The sequence below is a fragment of the Myxine glutinosa genome, chromosome 4 (assembly GCF_964187855.1).
Source record: "Myxine glutinosa chromosome 4, kmMyxGlut1.1, whole genome shotgun sequence".
Classification (NCBI taxonomy): Eukaryota; Metazoa; Chordata; class Myxini; order Myxiniformes; family Myxinidae; genus Myxine; species Myxine glutinosa.
Window position 1 is genome coordinate 114679511 of NC_136264.1, and position 19439 is coordinate 114698949.

General features: G+C 45.0%; 1 protein-coding gene across 1 annotated transcript in view; it reads left to right on the top strand.

Moving 5' to 3' along the window:
• Nucleotides 1-19439, top strand: part of LOC137425104 (glutamate receptor-interacting protein 1) — a 97620-nt gene that overhangs the window by 51783 nt on the left and 26398 nt on the right. The window contains exons 13-20 of the mRNA XM_078775297.1: nt 226-306; nt 463-532; nt 1466-1611; nt 3111-3258; nt 4718-4857; nt 4955-5089; nt 14064-14147; nt 18161-18250. Coding sequence (XP_078631423.1) covers nt 226-306; nt 463-532; nt 1466-1611; nt 3111-3258; nt 4718-4857; nt 4955-5089; nt 14064-14147; nt 18161-18250 — 894 coding nt within the window. The remainder of the gene's footprint in view (nt 1-225; nt 307-462; nt 533-1465; nt 1612-3110; nt 3259-4717; nt 4858-4954; nt 5090-14063; nt 14148-18160; nt 18251-19439) is intronic.

A 19439-nucleotide genomic window follows, 5' to 3' on the forward strand; every position in this document is an offset into this window, starting at 1 on the left:
ATTTGGCAGTGACTTCCTTATCCGTTTTTACAAGACCCTGCTGTGTCTTCTTTCATGAGCTTTGACTTGAATCTCATTTGGTCCCATGAAAATTAGTAGATATGTTTGGCAAGGCTTGTGCTCCCTTCCTATGTCTATCCCTTTCTGTGATTAAAATTTAATACTGTTAAGTGTAATGGTTAATTAATCTTTTTAATGTTTTTTGGATTTCTGGTGTTCTTGCAGAGTCTGTCATTCCAAGCAGTGGGACCTTTCATGTGAAGCTTCCAAGCAAGCGTGGAATGGACCTTGGCGTCAGTATCGCTGGTTCGTCCCCAATATCATCTTGTACCAAAATCGGTTTGGAACGCTAAGGAGATGAAGGATGGGTTTTTTCAAATTTGCTTGAATAGTTTGTTGTGATGGGAAATGGGAAATGGTGAATGATAAGTTTTTGTGCGTGTCTTTTTGTCTGTTTCTCAGCACCACCCAATAGGAAGCCTGGAGATGCACCGATTATCACCGGAGTAAAGAAGGGTAGTGTTGCTCACAGGTAATCTGGAGCTTTTGTACTTAAGTTTTCTTGGCCAATTTAATGGAACTGAGAATACAAGCCATGCATGTAAACAACCTATTGAACCATTGCCAGCTCAGATTATCAACAAGATTGTAATTTCACAAAAGAAATCACTAAACCATGAAACAGGAACGAGCCATAGTAAACACAGGACGGTAGAGAAGGTAAGGCGAAGAATATCAAGTGCAAAAGCCTGAATGGTTGATAATATCCACATTTCCTGGTATGAGAGCAGAATGCTGCATTCGACGATCTCGGACTTGGCCACAATTGCCACTTTTCTTACTTCTTTCGCACTGGCAGGAAGAAGTATAAATACACGAGCTTTGATTCAAAAACATTGATTTTTATTTTTTCACACCTAAAGTCAAAGGCAAGGAGCCCTCAGACCTTTCACTGACACAAATGACATTAGGAAGATGACTGTGGTTCTTTATCTCAAGCAGGGTGATGTGAGAGTCATGCTTGTATCTCCATAATATTGATTTGAGTCGATCAAGTGCCAAGTATTTTGCTAAATCTCCGAAGGTTGGTAATGACAGTTGATACTGGCCACGGGCTGCCATATTTGGTTGGGCTATGGCTAGCATGATATAAAATATAAATACAAGTACCTTGCAGTCTCTGCAATGCCAGATTATTCCAAACCAGAAGAATATTCCGCTGCGCACACTTGCACTTGTAACTATAGGTAGGATAGTCAGAGGTAGCTTCCAGGTTGGAGATCCGATCCGCAGTTGACAGCCACCGGTGTAGTCTCATCTTAAATCAAGTTTCAGCGGAAATTCCTTGTACTGAGGAAAACAATACATGATCGTAATAATTACTCGTCTCGGTCATATTATGAACTTGATTTTAAAAATTTCAGGCAAATGTTTTATAAGAAGTTTCTCTTAAACTGTGCCTCAGGACAGGAACGCTGGCGCCTGGTGATCGTTTGCTTGCCATAGATGGAGAGCGACTTGAAGTTTCATCTGTCGAGCGGGCCATTCGTGCCTTGCAGCGAGCAGACAGCTTTGTTCGCCTCAAAATCTGCAAATCGGAAGAGAATGCTGGTAATGAATGATTGCACATTTTACCTCCACCACCGAAGGTGGTTGGAGGTTATGTTTTCACCCCTGTTTGCGTGTTTATCTGTCTGAGCAAGACAACTCGAAATGTTGTGGACAAATTGGTATGAAACCTGATTGACAGGTTAGGTGTGTGTGACAAGAACAAGCCGATTAGATTTTGGTTAAGGTCCGGATTGCGGATCTGGGCTATCAGTGGGATACAAAACGTAAACTGTTCAGCCTGGTGAAGGTATGTTGTCTACCGAGTGCCATTGTAGTTGCCCCCACCCTTTTGACAATGTGGGAGACGGGGGACATTAAAATGAGCCCCATCTGACTGACCGATCCGTTCATGGCTGATCATTTGTCCATGTACTTTTGTGTACACGATATTTCAAAAACCGTTGACCATTTAGCTTTCATTTGGTTTCAGAATGACCATCAGTTTGGATTCTGTCTCAGCCAGTCAACTTTTGATATGCTGTTGCTGATCGCTTAACTTGATGAATGGAAACCCTGATTTCCGAGCAAGAGGTCTGAGCTGTGTCCACCAGTCTGGTGCCCTGCACTGATTTCCAAACTTTCTGAATAAAAAGTTACCTTCTTTCCTGGCTTGCTAATTCCCTCCATGTGGTCAGCACATGGCTCTTAACGGTTTCCTCTCGTCCCCTCTCCCATTAGAGACTGGAGTGCCCCAAAGCAATGGTGTCTTGGATCCACTCTGTTCCTCATATACATTAATAACCCCCCCATGATACTCTGGAAAATCCAATTTTAATCTTTGCAGATGACTCTACTTTCTACTATACTCCATAAGTCCACATCCCTCTGATGGCAGTAGCAACAATTGCTGACCTGGGCATAATCCGATTCTGGTCAATCATTTGGAGCACGTCTTTCAATCCTGGTAAATCTCTCATTCTCTCGCCCTGTGTCTCTGGAAAGACAGTCAAACGAACCCACCTTTCCAATTCCACAATCGGCCACTGGAAGAAGTTCATCATCACAAACTGCGGCCTGACCATTACATGTGACCTTTCTTGGTCAGACCATATATCAAAGCCAGCCACAGATTGGGTATCCTTTGCTTTCTGCTCAACTCCATTCATTTATTTCTCTTTTCCTGCTTGTATAACCCCCCTCAGTCTGCTCAGTTTCGCTTCCCTTGAGAGCTTCAAGTTGGCAGTGCACCACCATGTTAGGTCATCCTCCATCCACAGCCATAATCTTATCTATCCTCATTAACCCTCCATTACCTCTCCTTATGTATTTGCAGGTTACTGTTTCCTTCCTGTTTAGCTTTCCTTTTTGTTCATCCCCCTGTGTCCACGTGTAGTTCTGCTCTCCTTGCATTGCCCTCTATCATCTGTCACCTTTCTGTTCCATGAGCCTATACTTTTTGTACAAATAAAGGCTGAGAATTCCTATCTAATATACGAGTCTATTGTGGAACACACTCTGATGATAACTAATGTCAATGGGTGTGTGATGTATTTCCTCAGACTGTGATGATGAAGATGCGGAGACTGTGAGCTACACCGTACAGCTTAATGGATCGGGTGGTCCACTGGGAATCGATATAACTGCAACAAAGGGCTCATTTGAGCCAATTTTGGTTTCAACGCTAACCAAGGGTGGTCTTGCAGAGCGGTAAGCAAATGTGGACATAGTTTGGGTTTGTTTATTTTTGTGCATTGCCTCCTTTGTGGCATCAGCTCATTGTAAAAATTGGAAGTCTACAGCCGGCTTTGTAGGTCCCGCAGTGAGATATGGTTAAATGTTTCCCATCATGCTGTAGAGTATGGTAGCTTCATCATTCCCAGCCCCGTACACAGGATTTTTGATGGGGAGAGGGAAGGATGGGGTTGCACAGCTTCAAAAAGTTGGACCGCTGAGAGCATGATAGGGCCGCACCATCATTCCCGTTGTGGAATGGGATGCACACTGCATTGCTTTATGGTGTACAATCTCCCGCGATTAAGCTAACTCCGAGGGCCTTTCACTTAGTGCATTCAGAAAGTATTCAGACCCCTTCACTTTTTTCACATTTTGTTATGTTGCAGCCTTATGCTGAAATCGTTTAAATTCATTTTTTCCCTCATCAATCTACACTCAATACCCCATAATGACAAAGAGAAAACAGGATTTTAGAAAGTTTTGCAAATTTATTAAAAAGAAAAAACTGAAATATCACATTTACATAAGTATTCAGACCCTTTGCTATGACACTTGAAATTTAGCTCAGGTGCCTCCGATTTCTCTTGATCATCTTTGAGATGTTTCTACACCTTGATCGGAGTCCACCTGTGGTAAATTTAATTGATTGGACATGATTTGGAAAGGCACACACCTGTCTATAAGGTCGCACAGCTGACAATGCATATCAAAACAAAAACCAAGCCATGAGGTCGAAGGAACTGCCTGCAGAGCTCAGAGACAGGATTGTGTCTAGGCACAGATCAGGGGAAGTCTACAAAAAAATCTCCGCTGCATTGAAGGTTCCCAAGAGCACAGTGGCCTCCATAATTCTTAAATGGAAGAAGTTTGGAACAACCAGGACTCTTCCTAGAGCTGGCCGCCCGGCCAAACTGAGCAATCGGGGGAGAAGGGCCTTGGTAAGAGAGGTGACCAAGAACCCGATGGTCACTGGCTGAGCTCCAGAGATTCTGTGTGGAGATGGGAGAAACTTTCAGAAGGACAACCATCACTGCAACACTCCACCGATCTGGGCTTTATGACCGAGTGGCCAGATGGAAGCCAAACAGTTCAATCCTGGTTTCATCAGACCACAGAATCTTGTTTCTCACAGTCTGAGAGTCCTTCAGGTGCTTTTTTGCAAACTTCAAGCGGGCTTTCCTGTGTCTTTCACTGAGGAGAGGCCTCCGTCTGGAGGGGGAGGGGAGGTAGAAAGGAATGCAGGTAGGGATCGGAGATGACATGAGATAGTGAGTGGTGCACCACCTGCCTCATTGAAGCCCTGAAGTGAAGGATGTTAGAGTGATATGTTTTTATAAATATGCTTCTCTTGTAACTTATTTTGTAAAATGAAAGAAAAGTAATGATTTTAAAATAATTCCAGGTGCTGAATTTTTGTGCTCTTTCACCACAGCACTGGAGCCATCCATGTTGGAGATCGCATCCTAAGCATCAATGGGATGACTCTCAAAGGTCAGAGTGCTAGTGCAGTGAACGCCATGTTGCAAAGTGGTGGAGAGTCTGTCTCACTCACAATCCGAAAACATTCGCCGAGTGAGTACACCGACCTATCACACACATTTTGGAGTGTGCTCTAATAACCCTTTTCCATCTTGGTGTGGATTTCACTTCAATTATTGTCACATCACAGGTGTTGCGGCTGGTGGAGCCACCCCTGCTGAGCAGAGACGGTGGCAGGCTTCACAGCCTCTTAGGTCAACAGAGCTCCCGTCCCTCACGACAATGAGCCTCGATAGTGCTGTGGACTCGTGGGACGGCTCAGCCGGTGAGCTGGTTAACTCCATCCTTGGTGTGAACTGCAGTCTGGGTTTAAAACATTCACTTTTTATGTTTTGAAATGAGCATGTGCAATAACTACATACGTGAAAAAGGATTGGAGGTTATCAGAGCGTTACAGATCTGTGAGTTGTGCTTTATTAGTCGGCAAGGTGCCATACAAGGTCGAGGCTCATGTAAGAGCCAACATTGATCACAAAAAAGACAAACTGACGCATAAAACATATGATAAAGGGAGCGGGAGAACAAGATAGAGAGCAGGGACCTCAGGAGATCAGTGGGAGGGAGAGGGCATGGTAAGGGGAGGGGGGGGGGGGGGGGGTGGGGGAGGGGTTGGGTTGGGAGAGGTAAAAAAAAACAAAAAACACATGGCCACTGCAAGGAATTCCAGTAAAAAGTCGGTATTTAAAAAAAAGTGGATCTGGGGTGAATTAACAGGGGTAGAAAAGATCAAAGTTTTGGATGGGGGAAGATAAGAGATGGTGGTGGACAGCTGTTTTAAAGACCTGGAGGGAGGAGTGGGATTGAAGAGAGTGAGGGAGTTTGTCCCAGAGGCAGGAGAAAAGAGGAATGAAAGAGTGAAGGTGAATAGAGAGTCTTGATTTTGGCAGTTTAACCATAAGAGGGTTGCTGGCAGATTTTGTGCGACCTGTAGGAATATTTAGGGGACAGAGCACAAAGAGAGCTGGGGGAGTAAGGCCGGAGAGGAGTTTGTAGAAGACAGAAAGACCACCAACCTGCCTGCGATGAGTGAGTGAAAGGCCCTCGGAGGTAGCTTCATCGCGGGAGATTCCAATGATTCAGAAAGCTTTGGTTTTCAACAGCGTGAAGCCGAGCTAGGTGTGAGGCAGGAGCACCGGCCCAGAGGGGAGAACAGTATTCTATTGAGCTGCGGATGAAAGCTTTGTATGTGGTGAGGAGCTCAGGTGTGCCAAGGAAGGACTTTGCATGACGGAGGATGCCCGGTCGGCAACTGGCTTTGGAGGCCAGCTTGGAAATGTGGTTTTCCCAGGAAAGATCATGGCAGATAGTGAGACCCAAAAGCTTGAGTGACAGAACTTCTTGAAGAGGATTGTTGAGAAAGTAGATTGGAGAGTTGTCTCGTCGGTCCTTTCCAAGAAACAAAGTGAGGTGTGAGATTTGTCAGGATTGAAAGACATGTTCCACTTGTTTGACCAGTCTGTGATTTTGTCCAGGTCTGCAGAGAGTGAGGAGGCTGCAGACTGCCAATCTGAGGGATGGGGTATGGAGCGGCAGAGAGTGGAGTCATCAGCAAAGAGATAGAGAGGATTTTCCAGAGAGTCGGAGAGATCGTTGATGAAGACCAGAAAAAGCACAGGGCCCAGAACACTGCCTTGGGGAACTCCAGCCTGAACAGGAAGGGGAGATGAGAGAAAACCATTCAGGGCCACACGTTGACTACAACCAGAGAGGAAGTCCGCAAGCCATGCGTGGAGATTTCCATGGATACCATAAGAGGATAGTTTGGTGAGCAGAGTGGGGTGCCAGACTGTATCGAAGGCACATGATATGTCAAGGGATACATCTCTGATTTCCTGTTTGGCATTTAGGATCTCTATCCATTGTTGAGACAGCAGAAGCAGCATGTCCAGAGTAGAATGACCTGGTTTGAATCCAAATTGATGATCCGAGATCAAGACATTGGAGAAAAGGAAGGATTTGATATCAGAAGCGATGATTGATTCCATGACTTTGCTGATTATTGGGAGCTGGCTGATTGGTCTGTAGTTGCAAGGATCTGTTTTTGCAACTTTTTTGTGTAAAGCGGTAATGTTGGCTGATTTCCAAGCAGATGGCAGATGACCTTGAGCAAATGGCAGGGTGAAGAGAACAGAGAGAGGGTGAGATAGAGCGGCAGAGCAGGATTTTAGGACCCGTGGGCTGATGCCGTCTGGTCCAGTTGCAGAATCAGAGTCGAGGATTGACAGAGACTTCTCCACCTTGTCAGGAGAGTAGGACACATAGTCCAGGAGCACCTGGGTATGACTGGGTACGGTAGGTACAGAGAGAGACGGGTTTGGGACACATGATTTTGAGACAAACATAGAGTTGAGGCATTCAGCTTTTTCACGTGCGGAGTCAGCTGTGTAGCCATTTGAGGTAAGGGAGGGGATGGAGGGGGAACAAACACCAGAAACAGATTTGACCAGACGCCACTAGGATTTGGAGGAGGGAGACAGGTTTGAGAGTTCAGTTTTGAGAGCAGAGAGATATTGTTTCCTGGCTCTCCTGAGGGTAGACACGCACTTGTTCCGAGCTTTGTGAAAGGAACTGAGATTACCTTCAGTTGGATTAGCCTTCCAAGAGGTGAAGGCAAGTTGCTTCATGGCAACTCCCTCACCACAAGCTTCAGTGTGCCATGGACGGGAGGAATGGCACTACAACTGAAGACGAGATGGGATAAATCTGTGCATGAGAGAGAGCAGTTTGCCTTGGAAGACTTCCCAGGAAGAATTGATGTCAGAGGCAGTAGAGATGGGAGACCAGTCCAGATGATTGATGGCTCCTTGAAGACCGTGCAAGTCAGCCTGAGTGAAATGCCAGACTCATCGGCGCTGAGGAGGCTCTCTGAGAATGGCCAGAGAGATGTCCACTTTAACAAGGAAATGATCAGAAGAACCGATTGGAGCAGAAGAAGAACAGCAGACATTTGCATGGAAGTTTGTCATAACCAAGTCTAGAGGAGAAGATAATCCATTGACTGAGATTCGGGTCGGGAAATTTACAGATTGTGTCAGTCCCAGTGAGTCGCAGAAGTCCTTTGCTGAGGAGCCATGGCTGGTGTGAGAGGAACCCACACTAAGCCAGCTGGCATGATGACAGTTGAAGTCGCCACATATGAGGAAGAGAGAGTTGGGATGAGTGGATAGAAGTTGGTCCATGTTGTCAGACAGGGAGATGTATATGGAGTCATCACTGTTTGGAGGACGGTACAGAACACATATGAACAAAAGTTGGGAGCGAAGGGGAAGCCGTAGCCAGAGGTTCTCCTGGGGGTGAGGTGGAGAGAGGGCAGTGCAAGGAGAGTGAGGAAGAGAGTTTTTGATAAAGATAGCAACCGCACCACCAGGACGAGGTTCAGGTCTATCATACCGGAGGAGGGAGTAACCAGGAAGATTTTTTTTTGTTTTTTGTACACTGAGTCGAGGCTTGTGAAAGAGCTGACATTTACTTCACAAACAAATCAACCAGACAAACAAAATATATAAAAAGAGGGAGCGGAAGACAAGATGGGGAGAGAAGGGGAAGCACACAAACACTTGCGAGCACACAACATTTGAGAGCAGGGAGATGTGTGGGAGGGAGAGGGCTTGGGGGGGGGGGGAGGAGGCGTGGGAAGGGGCGGGGGGGGGGGGGTGGGAGAAGTATAAAACACAAGGACACCAAGGACTTCCAGGACAGAGGTTGGTATTTCAAAAAAGTGGAATTGGGGTGAAATTAGCGGGGGTAGAAAAGCTCAAGGTTTTGAATGGGGGAAGATAAGAGATGGTGGTGAACAGCTGTTTTAAAGACCTGGAGGGTGGAGTGGGATTGAAGAGAGTGAGGGAGTTTGTTCCAGAGGCGGGAGAAAAGAGGAGTGAGGGTGAGCAGAGAGTCTTGATTTTGGCAGTTTAACCATAAGAGGGTTGCAGGCAGATCTTGTGCAACCTGTAGGAATATTTGCGGGACAGATCCCAGAGAGAGCTGGGGGGGCAAGGCCAGAGAGGAGTCGGTAGAAGACGGAAAGCCCACCAACCTGCCTGCGGTGAGTGAGTGAGAGGCCCTTGGAGTTAGCTTCATCGCAGGAGATTCCAATGATTCTGAATGCTTTGGTTTCAACAGCGTGAAGACGAGCTAGGTGTGAGGCAGGAGCACCAGCCCAGAGGGGAGAGCAGTATTCCATTGAGCTGCAGATGAAAGCCTTGTATGTGGTGAGGAGCTCAGGTGTGCCAAGGAAGGACTTCACACGACGGAGGATGCCCAGTCGGCGACTGGCTTTGGAGGCCAGATTTGAAATGTGGTTTTCCCAGGAAAGATCATGGCAGATAGTGAGACCCAAAAGCTTGAGTGACAGAACTTCTTGGAGAGGATTATTCAGAAAGTGGAGGGGGAGGGTTGTCCAGTCGGTCTTTTCGGAGAGACATCGTAAGAGTGTGAGATTTGTCAGGATTGAAAGACATGTTCCACTTGTTTGCCCAGTCTGTGATTTTGTCCAGGTCTGCAGAGAGTGAGGAGGCTGCAGACTGCCAATCTGAGGGATGAAGAATGGAGCGACAGAGAGTAGAGTCATCAGCAAAGAGATAGAGAGGATTTTCCAGAGAGTCAGAGAGATCATTGATGAAGACCAGAAAAAGCACAGGGCCCAGAACACTGCCTTGAGGAACTCCAGCCTGAACAGGGAGAGGAGATGAGAGAAACCCATTCAGGGCCATACGTTGACTACGACTAGAGAGGAAGTCTGCCAGCCATGCGTGGACATTTCCATGGATACCAAAAGAGGAGAGTTTGGTGAGCAGCGCGGGGTGCCAGACCGTATCGAAGGCACGTGATATGTCAAGGGAGACGGCTCTAATTTCCTGTTTGGCATTGAGGACCTCCATCCATTGTTGAGAAAGCAGAAGCAGCATGTCCAGAGTAGAGTGACCAGGTCTGAAACCAAATTGATGATCAGAGATCAAGCCATTGGAGAAGAGGAAAGATTTCATATCTGAAGCAATGATGGATTCCATGACTTTGCTGATAATTGGGAGAAGGCTGATTGGTCTGTAGTTGCTGGGATCTGTTTTTGCACCTTTTTTGTGCAAAGCGGTGATGTTGGCAGATTTCCAAGCAGATGGCAGATGACCTTGAGCAAAAGAGAGGGTGAAGAGAACAGAGAGAGGGAGTGAAAGAGCGGAAGAACAGGATTTTAGGACCCGTGGGCTGATGCCGTCAGGTCCAGTTGCAGAATCAGAGTCGAGGGTTGACAGAAACTTTTCCACCTTGTCAGGAGGAAAGGACACAGAGTCCAGGAGCAGCTGGGTACGACTGGGTACGGTGGGTACAGAGAGGGATGGGTTTTGGACACAAGATTTAGAGGCAAACACAGAGTTGAGGCATTCAGCTTTTTCACGTGCGGAGTCAGCCGTGTGGCCATTTGAGGTGAGGGAGGGGATGGAGGGGGAACAAACACCAGAAACAGATTTGACCAGACGCCATCATGATTTGGAAGAGGGAGACAGATAAGAGAGTTCTGTCCTGAGAACGGAGAGATATTGTTTCCTGGCTCTCCTGAGGGTGGACACACACTTGTTTCGGGCTCTGTGGAAGGAAATGAGATTTCCTTCCGTTGGATTTGCTTTCCAGGAGACGAAAGCAAGTTGTTTCTGGGCAATAGCCTCACCACAAGATTCCGTGTACCATGGACGGGAGGAAGGGTATGACAACTGAAGACGATATGGGATAAATCTGTGCATGAGAGAGAGCAATTTACTTTGGAAGAATTCCCAGGATGAGTTGATGTCAGAGGCAGTAGAGATGGGAGACCAGTCCAGATGATTGATGGCTGCTTGAAGACCGTGCCAGTTGGCCTGAGTGAAATGCCAGACTCGTCGACGCTGAGGAGGCTCTCTGAGAATGGTCAGAGAGATGTCCACTTTAATAAGCACATGATCAGATGAGCCGATTGGAGCAGAAGAAGAGCAGCAGACATTTTTAGGGAAGTTAGTCATAACCAAGTCCAGAAGTGAAGATGCTCCGTTGACTGAGATCTGGGTCGGGAAATTGACAGATTGTGTCAGTCCCAGTGAGTCACAGAAGTCCTTTGCTGAAGAGCCATGGCTGGTGAGAGAGGTACCCACACCCAGCCAACTGGCATGGTGACAATTGAAATCACCACATATGAGGAAGAGAGAGTTGGGATGGATAGATAGAAGTTGGTCCATATTATCAGACAGCGAGATGTAGATGGAGTCATCACTGTTTGGTGGACGGTACAACACACATATGAACAAAAGGTGGGAGCGAAGGGGATGCCGTAGCCAAAGGTATTCCTGGGGGTGAGGTGGAGAGAGGGCAGTGCAGGGCGAGTGAGGAAGAGAGTTTTTTTATAAAGATAGCAACCCCCCCCCTCCAGGACGATGCTCAGGTCTATCATACCGGAGGAGGGAGTAACCTGGGAGAGATACCAAGGAATCAGAGACATCATGAAGGAGGAAAGTTTCTGTTAAGCAGATCACGTCTGGTTTGTCAGAAGCAACCTGCATGGAGAGATCAGTCAAGTCTGAGCGAAGGCCCCGGATGTTTGAGGTCCATACTGTTAAAGAAGAGGAAGGGGGAGCATCGGATACAGAACAGGGGGGGGGGGGTGGTAGGGTAAGATGTGGAAGAGGAGGAAGAGGTAGGGAGAGCTGTTGAAGGTGTGTCAGAGATTTCAGAATAGCTTGGAGGGCAGAAGGTTGAGGGAGATGAAGGTGAAAGTTGGAAGGGGGAAGAAGCGGGGAGGACGCTTTGAGGAGGAGGGGTGAGAGGGGAGTCGAGGAGGGGAGGAGTGATGGAGAGTCCCGGAGGGGAGGGGTGTGGGGGGAGTTTAGGAGGGAAGAGGCAAGGGGGGAGATCTGAAAGGGATGGGTGATGGGGAAGATTTGGAGGGGAGGGGCAAGGGGGAAGATTTGAAAGAGATGGGTGATGGGGATGATTTGGAGGGGAGGGGCAAGGGGGTAGATTTAGAGGGGAGGGGTGATGGGGAAGTTTTGGAGGGGAGGGGTGATGGGGAAGTTTTGGAGGGAAGGGGTGATGGGGAAGATTTGGAGGGGAGGGGCAAGGGGGAAGATTTGGAAGGGATGGGTGATGGGGATTATTTGGAGGGGAGGGGCAAGGGGGAATATTTGAAAGAGATGGGTGATGGGGAAGATTTGGAGGGGAGGGGCAAGGGGGTGGATTTGGAGGGGAGGGGTGATGGGGAAGTTTTGAAGGGGAGGGGTGATTGGGAAGTTTTTGAGGGAAGGGGTGATGGGGAAGATTTGGAGGGGAGGGGTGAGATTGGATTTTGAAAAATGTACGATTAATGGGAAACGAACATTTATTGCAAAATGAGTTTCTTGAGACCTTCGAGTCAAAAATACGTTTGAGGACGCTGAAGGATGGGTGGAGTTCTGGAGAGTTTAGGGAATGTATGAAAGAGGCACTGTAACTGTAAGAGATGGAATTTTTTTTTGGAATGAATAGATTTGGTGAGCAAGTCGAAAGCATCCCTTTATAGAAGAAGAAGAAAAAGGTGTTATAGTATATGACAGAATACAGTTCTTCAGGGGACAGTTGAAATATTTTTTAACGACGTGAACACGTGATCACGAACAACGTGGTCGAAGAACGAACGAACGAACAAATAAGAACGAACAACGGATAAGAACAGAGAAGGGAATTATTATTATTATTATTATTATTATTTTTTTTTTTTGAGTTGAGATGAAAACAGAGACAGAGACCGAACGTGAAACGTGAAAAATAGAGACCGAAAGTAATTGCGAGCGCAATCGAAGAAACCGCTGAGACAGAAACAAAGCCTCAAGCCAAGGTCAGACACGGTGGCCTACTAGTACCACACTAGGCCTCAGAATACGCGACACGAACTAACCGACGATTCTGTACACAGGTATGAAAATATTATTAAGGAATCAGAGACATCTTGAAGGAGGAAAGTTTTTTTTAAGCAGATCGAGTCTGGATTGTCAGAAGCAACCTGTATTGAGAGATCAATCAGGTTTGAGCGAAGGCCCCGGATCTTTGAGGTCCATACCATTAAGGAAGAGGGAGGGGGAGCATCGGGTACAGGGGAGGGGAGGGGAGGGATAGGGTAAGATGAGGGCGGAGAGGGGTTGGTAGGGAGAGCTGTTGATGGTGTGTCGGAGATTGCAGAAGGGTTAGGAGAAAGGGAAGGATGAAGAGGACAAATGGTTTGATGGTGATGGGAAGAGGCACAGTGAGGTGTTGTTTGAGGAGGGGGGGGGGGGGCAGAGCAAAGTCGAAGGTTTGAGGAGATGGAGGTATGTGATGGAAGGGAGAGGAAGTGGGGAGGCGGCAGCTTTGAGGAGGAGGGGGAGGAGGGAGAATTGGAGAGAAATAGTGGGGGTGGAGATTTGAAGGGGAGGGGTGAGGGGGGAGTTTTGAAGGGGAGGGGTGAGGAGGGAGTTTAGAAGGGGAGGGGTGAGGGGGGAGTTTAGAAGGGGAGGAGTGAGGGGGAGTTTATAAAGTGGATGATTAATTAAAAATGAACATTTATGACAAGCAGGGTTTATTGTGATTTTCAAGTCAGAGATCCGTTTGAAAACGATAGAGGAGGGGTGGAATGAAGGTGAGTTTGGAGAATGTAGAAAGGAATGATTGTAAGAGATTGAATTATTTTTTTTGAAATGGAATGATTTGAAGAGGAAATTGGAAAAAAGCCTTTTAAACAGGAAGAAAAAGTGTGTTGTGATAAACCATTGAATAAAATACTGCAGGGGAAAGTTTAAACATATTTAAACAAAACCATGAAAAACAATCTGGGAAAAGTCCCTGAAGTGAGGGCATGGATCAGAGAAAGGAGAATAAGTTAAATGAGATGAAAAAAACTAGAATTGGAAGGGTGAGTTTTGGCTGGAGATGGAAGGAAGAGGTGGAAGATAGGAGATAAAGGGGGCAGGGTGAGACAGCAAGCACACGTGCCCACGAGGATAGAAGAATTTTATTATTATTTTTTATTTATTATTTTTGTACTTAAAACGTTTAACAATGGGTAGATGTTCGGGGAAGTTAGGGTGAGAAAAGCCTCGAGAGACCAAGCCGCGCACGCGGTGCGAACAGAAAAGGATTAATTATACACAAGTTTGCATGAATTGCAAATCAAAACCAACTAGAAAACACACATTAACACATGCACAATAACGAGTGGAAATTTGACGAAGACACAAATGGAAAAATACTTTAACTTTGCTGCCGTGCAGAGGTCGAAGTTGCTTCCTTGCTCGAGAGACCGGAAACGGAAGATCGAGTTTTCAGATACAAGGGCGCAACAAGTGCGAAACCAGGTCGGTAACTGAAAGTTTTGCATACACTTGTGACAGTATCTGAATTTAACATCCACAATGACGCACTGCTAGATGGCCCTTCCGGAGCTTTGCAGGCAATGCGGACATGCATGTCGATGACGTCATGACGTTCGCTCATTAGGTTGGAGCTCCAAAATTACAGATACTAATTAGTAACTCCCAACTGCATCCAGGTCGACTCCATATAATGAGTGGATACCAGAGATAATGTTACCATGTGGCAGGCGGTGCTTATCGCTCCCAGTAGGGTGCAGCAGCAGCTGTATGGGACACCTTACTGGCGGTTCCCCACTGATGGTATGATGTCGCATAATGACTGATATATATATATACAGATCACCTTCGTCATACTTGGAAAAACCTCCGTTTTTGCAGAGGTGTGCTCATTTACCAAGTTCCGTGCAGCGCGCTTGCCAAGTGGCTTAAGCACTCAATTTTAAATCGGAACAGCTGACTTGGCAAGCGCTATAAGCTGCTTTGTAAATGAACACACCTAAGTACTTGGACAGAACTAATTAATTTTTACACGGTTTTCACAATATTGATTCTATTTAAATTTAATTACATACAGTCAGTGGCCAGAAATATTGACACCCTTGCACATTTTTCAAATAATGCACCATTTCTTCCAGAAAATTGTTGAAATTAAAAAATCTTTTGGTATCCACATATGTATTTCTTTGTTTTGCAGTGGAACAAAAAAAAAGCTGAAAAAATTACTAAATCTTAGCTTATTCCACGCAGAAATCCTAAAATGGCCCGGACAATATTATTGGCACCTTTTAGAAGTTGTTAGAAATTATTAGATTTCAAGCAGGTGATCTCCTTTACTTTGGAATTGAACTCACCTGTGGTGAGATGCAGGTGCTGGCAATATAAAAATCACTCATTCAACCAGTTTGAATAGAGAAAAGGAGTCATTCTGCTGTTTTGTGTCACTGTGTATACCGCAATGAGCAGGGAGAAAAGAAAGAAAACCAGAGAATTGTCTGAGGAGGTCAGACCCAAGATTGCAGCCAAGCATGGACAATCTCAAGGCTACAAGTCCATCTCCAGAGACCTTGACGTTCCGTGTACCGTATGCAATGTTATTAGGAAGTTTAAGGCCCATGGCACTGTAGCCAACCTCCCTGGACGTGGCTGCAAGAGAAAACTTGATCGAAGATTGCAGCGAAGGATTGTTTGAATGGTGGAGAAAGCACCTCGATCAACTGCCCAACAGATTCAAGCTGACCTTCAGAAACATGGTACGACAGTTTCAATCTGTCGCCAACTCGATGAAATGGGTTTCTATGATAGGAGACCCACGAGGACTGTGCTGCTGAGAGAGACCCAAAAGAAAGCCTGACTGGAGTTTACCAAAACACACCTGAACAAGCTAAAATCCTTCTGGGAGAATGTCATGTAGACAGATGAGACCAAGTTAGAGCTTTTTGGTAAAGCACATAATCCCTATGTTTACAGAAAACAAAATGAAGCCTTCAAAGAAAAGAACACCTTCCCTACAGTCAAACATAGAGGAAGTTCAGTGATGTTCTGGGGTTGCTGAGCTGCATCTGGCACTGGGTGCCTTGAATGTGCATGGCATCATGAAATCAGGAGATTACCAAGGCATTTTGGAGCACAATGTTGAACCCTGTGTCAGAAAGCCGTCGAAGGTCATGGGTCTTGCAGCACGGCAATGACCTCAAACACACTTCAAAAAGCACCCAGGAATGGTTTAAGACAAAACGCTGGACTATTCTGAAGTGGCCAGCAATGAGTCAAGATCTAAATCCCATTGAACACCTGTGGGGAGATCTGAAAACAGCAATTCACCTTCAAAGGCACCCTTCAAATCTGGGAGAACTGGAGCAGTTTGCACAAGAAGAGTGGGCCAAACTGCCAGTAGAGAGGTGTAGGAAGCTCATTCATGGCTATAGGAAGCGCTTGCCTGCAGTTATTTTGTCCAAAGGCTGTGCTACCAAATATTAAGTCTCGGGTGTCAATAATTTTGTCAATGCCATTTCTTTTTATTTTCTGATTTAAAAGGATATATTAAGTTCTGAATCAAAAACAAAGGTTCTGTAATATTTAACAGTGAAATAAAGAATTGTGGAGACCAAATACTTTTGTGAATTTCAAATTATTTTTGGAGAAAATTGTTAGTTATTTGAAAAAAGTGGAAGGGTGCCAATATTTTTGGCCACAATTGTACAGAGGCTTGAAGACAAGTACAAAAATCGCCATCATAACACTTCCAAAAACCTCCAGTTTTTCAGTACATTACTGGAGTGGTGTATGGGACTGCTTCTGGACTGCTTCTGGACCACTTCAATAGCACTAAACTCTTGGATTTTTTAAAACGATCGATAAATGAATTGTTGTACTAAAATTGAAATAACATTGCGTGGGGGTATCGTGTTTTACAAACTCTCTAGTAACGTCTGCAATCGTGTTTTTTCTTTAAAAGATCAAAGCTTTTGGAAGCTAAGTAAGATGATGAACTGAAAGTGGGGCAGCAGTTGTATGGAAGAGAATAAATGAACTTACAGGCAAAGAGGAGAGACAGGATCGGAGGAAGCACAGTAACCTTTCAAGTAAGAGGGTTGGGATAGGCTGGGTCAATTGGGATAAGGATGGGGAATGACATGAGAAGGTGGTGCACTGCCTGCTTTTGAAGACCCGGAGGGAAGTGGAGGATATAACGGCCCCGGGAAGGTGGTTCCACAGATGTGAGAATTAATGAACAAATTACTGTTCCTTATCAATGCGTCTTTGCTTTGAGGGCCCTTTGTAGGATTGTCACTGGACACAGTGAAAGAGGGCTTCCAGTTAAAGATCGTTTCTGATATTCTGGTATCTCTTTCAAATAGTCCAAGAGGTTCCTTTTTTTTCTTTTTTTTAAATCACCACAGTCATTCAAGCTATTTCTGGTACTAGTCGGCCTGTTGGTCCATTGCACCAAATTTTTGTTGTTCCTCACGGCCTTGTAGCATACCTGCCTGCTGTGCTGCTTGAGCATTCGCTTGCCTTTCTCCAAGCCCAGATGTGCATGGGCCAGGGTGGGGATTATATGTTTGTTATTATTATTGCCAAGTGATATTACTATTACTAGCAACGGTACCTGCCCTGCGGGCGGGGCTTCAATTGGGAGGCCCAAATGAAAAGGCAAAATATCAGAAATTGAAGGCTTTTTTTATTTTTCACGATTTATATAAACATCCGTTAAATCATATCACACACAAATCATCAAAATCTAAACAGTATTTGTAGAATTTCAATTAAGCCACATCACTGATCATATCGGTAAATATTATTCCATCGTGTTTGGAAAAACTGGAAAATTGGAAATGGGAAAAACAATATGGCCTATTTTACTCCAGGGGGTCCCAGGATTACCCACCCAAAATTTCGTTGCGATCGGTTCAGCCGTTTTTGCGGTACCTGGGAACAAACGGACAGACGGACATTTGGTGAATTATAGTAAGATTATTGTTGTTAATATTATTAGTATTAAAGAATGTATGCTTTGTTACAATGTTATATATTTTTTATTTATTTTATAATTAGAATGTTATGCCATGGAAGGACCTATTAAACTGCTCTATACACCTTAACGTGGTGTGCATTTAAAACATGGGAATTCTTCTGGATTATTTGTAGTTAATTATCTTAATCAATAACGATCGTTTCACTGTATCACATTCCGCATCAGAAAGCTCCAGTAGAATTCCACAAAAAAAAAAAAAAAAAAAAAAACACACACACACACACACACACACACACACACACACACACACACACACCATCCATTGAAAGTAGATGATGGCCAATTGTTCAGTTTCCAAGCTATCTTTGCTTAATTTTTTATGCCCACGTACTTGCCTATTTTAGCTCTTCCTGAAAGATGTTAACCACAGACATTGGGTTCCGATATTTTAATTTATCATTGCTGTCCTATCTTATTATCTCCTGAGTACTATATCTGGTTTCACATCTTTTTTTTTTAGTGTTCACGCAAGATACCCCTGCACCATCCAGTCGTTATCCTGTTTTTAGTGATACCATTTCACCATCCTGCCGGACTGCTCAGGACATATGTGAGTCTTGCATATTTATTATCGTTTGATCTCCCTGGATCTACACACACACACACACACACACACACACACACACACACACACACACACACACACATACACATACACACACACACACTAGTCGAGCCCACCTGGTCGGAGTCCGAATCGTGATTTTTATTGTGCCTCGGGTTACTAATGACTCGTATGCCAAATTTGGTCGACGCGGAGCTATCGGTTAATTTCTTACGATTTTCTAACCTCCGAACCCGAACATACACACTCGTGCAGGCAAATTTGTCGTGCTGTGCACTTATTGGTACAAACGTCCCAGCTATTGTATTTCATTTATTTTACATCATACAAGTTCATGTGACCACAAGTTCATCTCTGCAATGTCCCCTCTACACTGTGGTGACATTACAATTTGATTTTGACGTCGGGAATTTTTCTCCAATAATTCACAACATTAAATACAAACAAATGCTAAAAGTTATAATTCCTACGTTTTATCGCATCGTTAATCTACATCTTAACATTAACGTCGATATGTAGTTTCCCCCTTGAAAAAAGTGACTAAAGGATAAACTTGTATATTAATATATTTAAGAACATTATCGACTAGTATAGGCCTTGCGAGGCCTTGTCGAGCCTTGTAAATAAAAAGTTACTATAGAAATTAAACATACAGGAATTAAATGCACGTCTCAACTACATGTCGATCATCATACTAAAATATGCAATTTGGTATCTGTCTGCCTGTCTGTCTGTCGGACTGAGATACATTCAGTCATTACTTATCCAATTGCAACCAAACTTGACTGGACGACTAAGGGTCACACGGCGGAGGTTGTATCGATTTAACCTCCCGCCCACCCTTTCTTTCCCCAAGGGGTTTTTCACCGCCAAGGGGATTGCATGTTGAGGTGTACAGCCGTATTAAAATAGGTTGTCATGGCGTTTTTCCAAGGTGGCTTTTAATAACAGAAGTAATAGCAATAGTCATCATAATAGCATAATGTTGTCATTACAAAGCAATATTAATCCAAAAAATATTCCCCTCCTCCCCCCCCCCCCCCCCCCCCTTGAAATTTCATCTTGATCGGATGAAGTTTTGCACTTGTCGAATTATGACGTCATAATGGAGTTCCCGGTCCTGGTGTTGGGCTAGCGGCTAGGGTGCCGGCTTAGGATCCAAGGATCCTGGGTT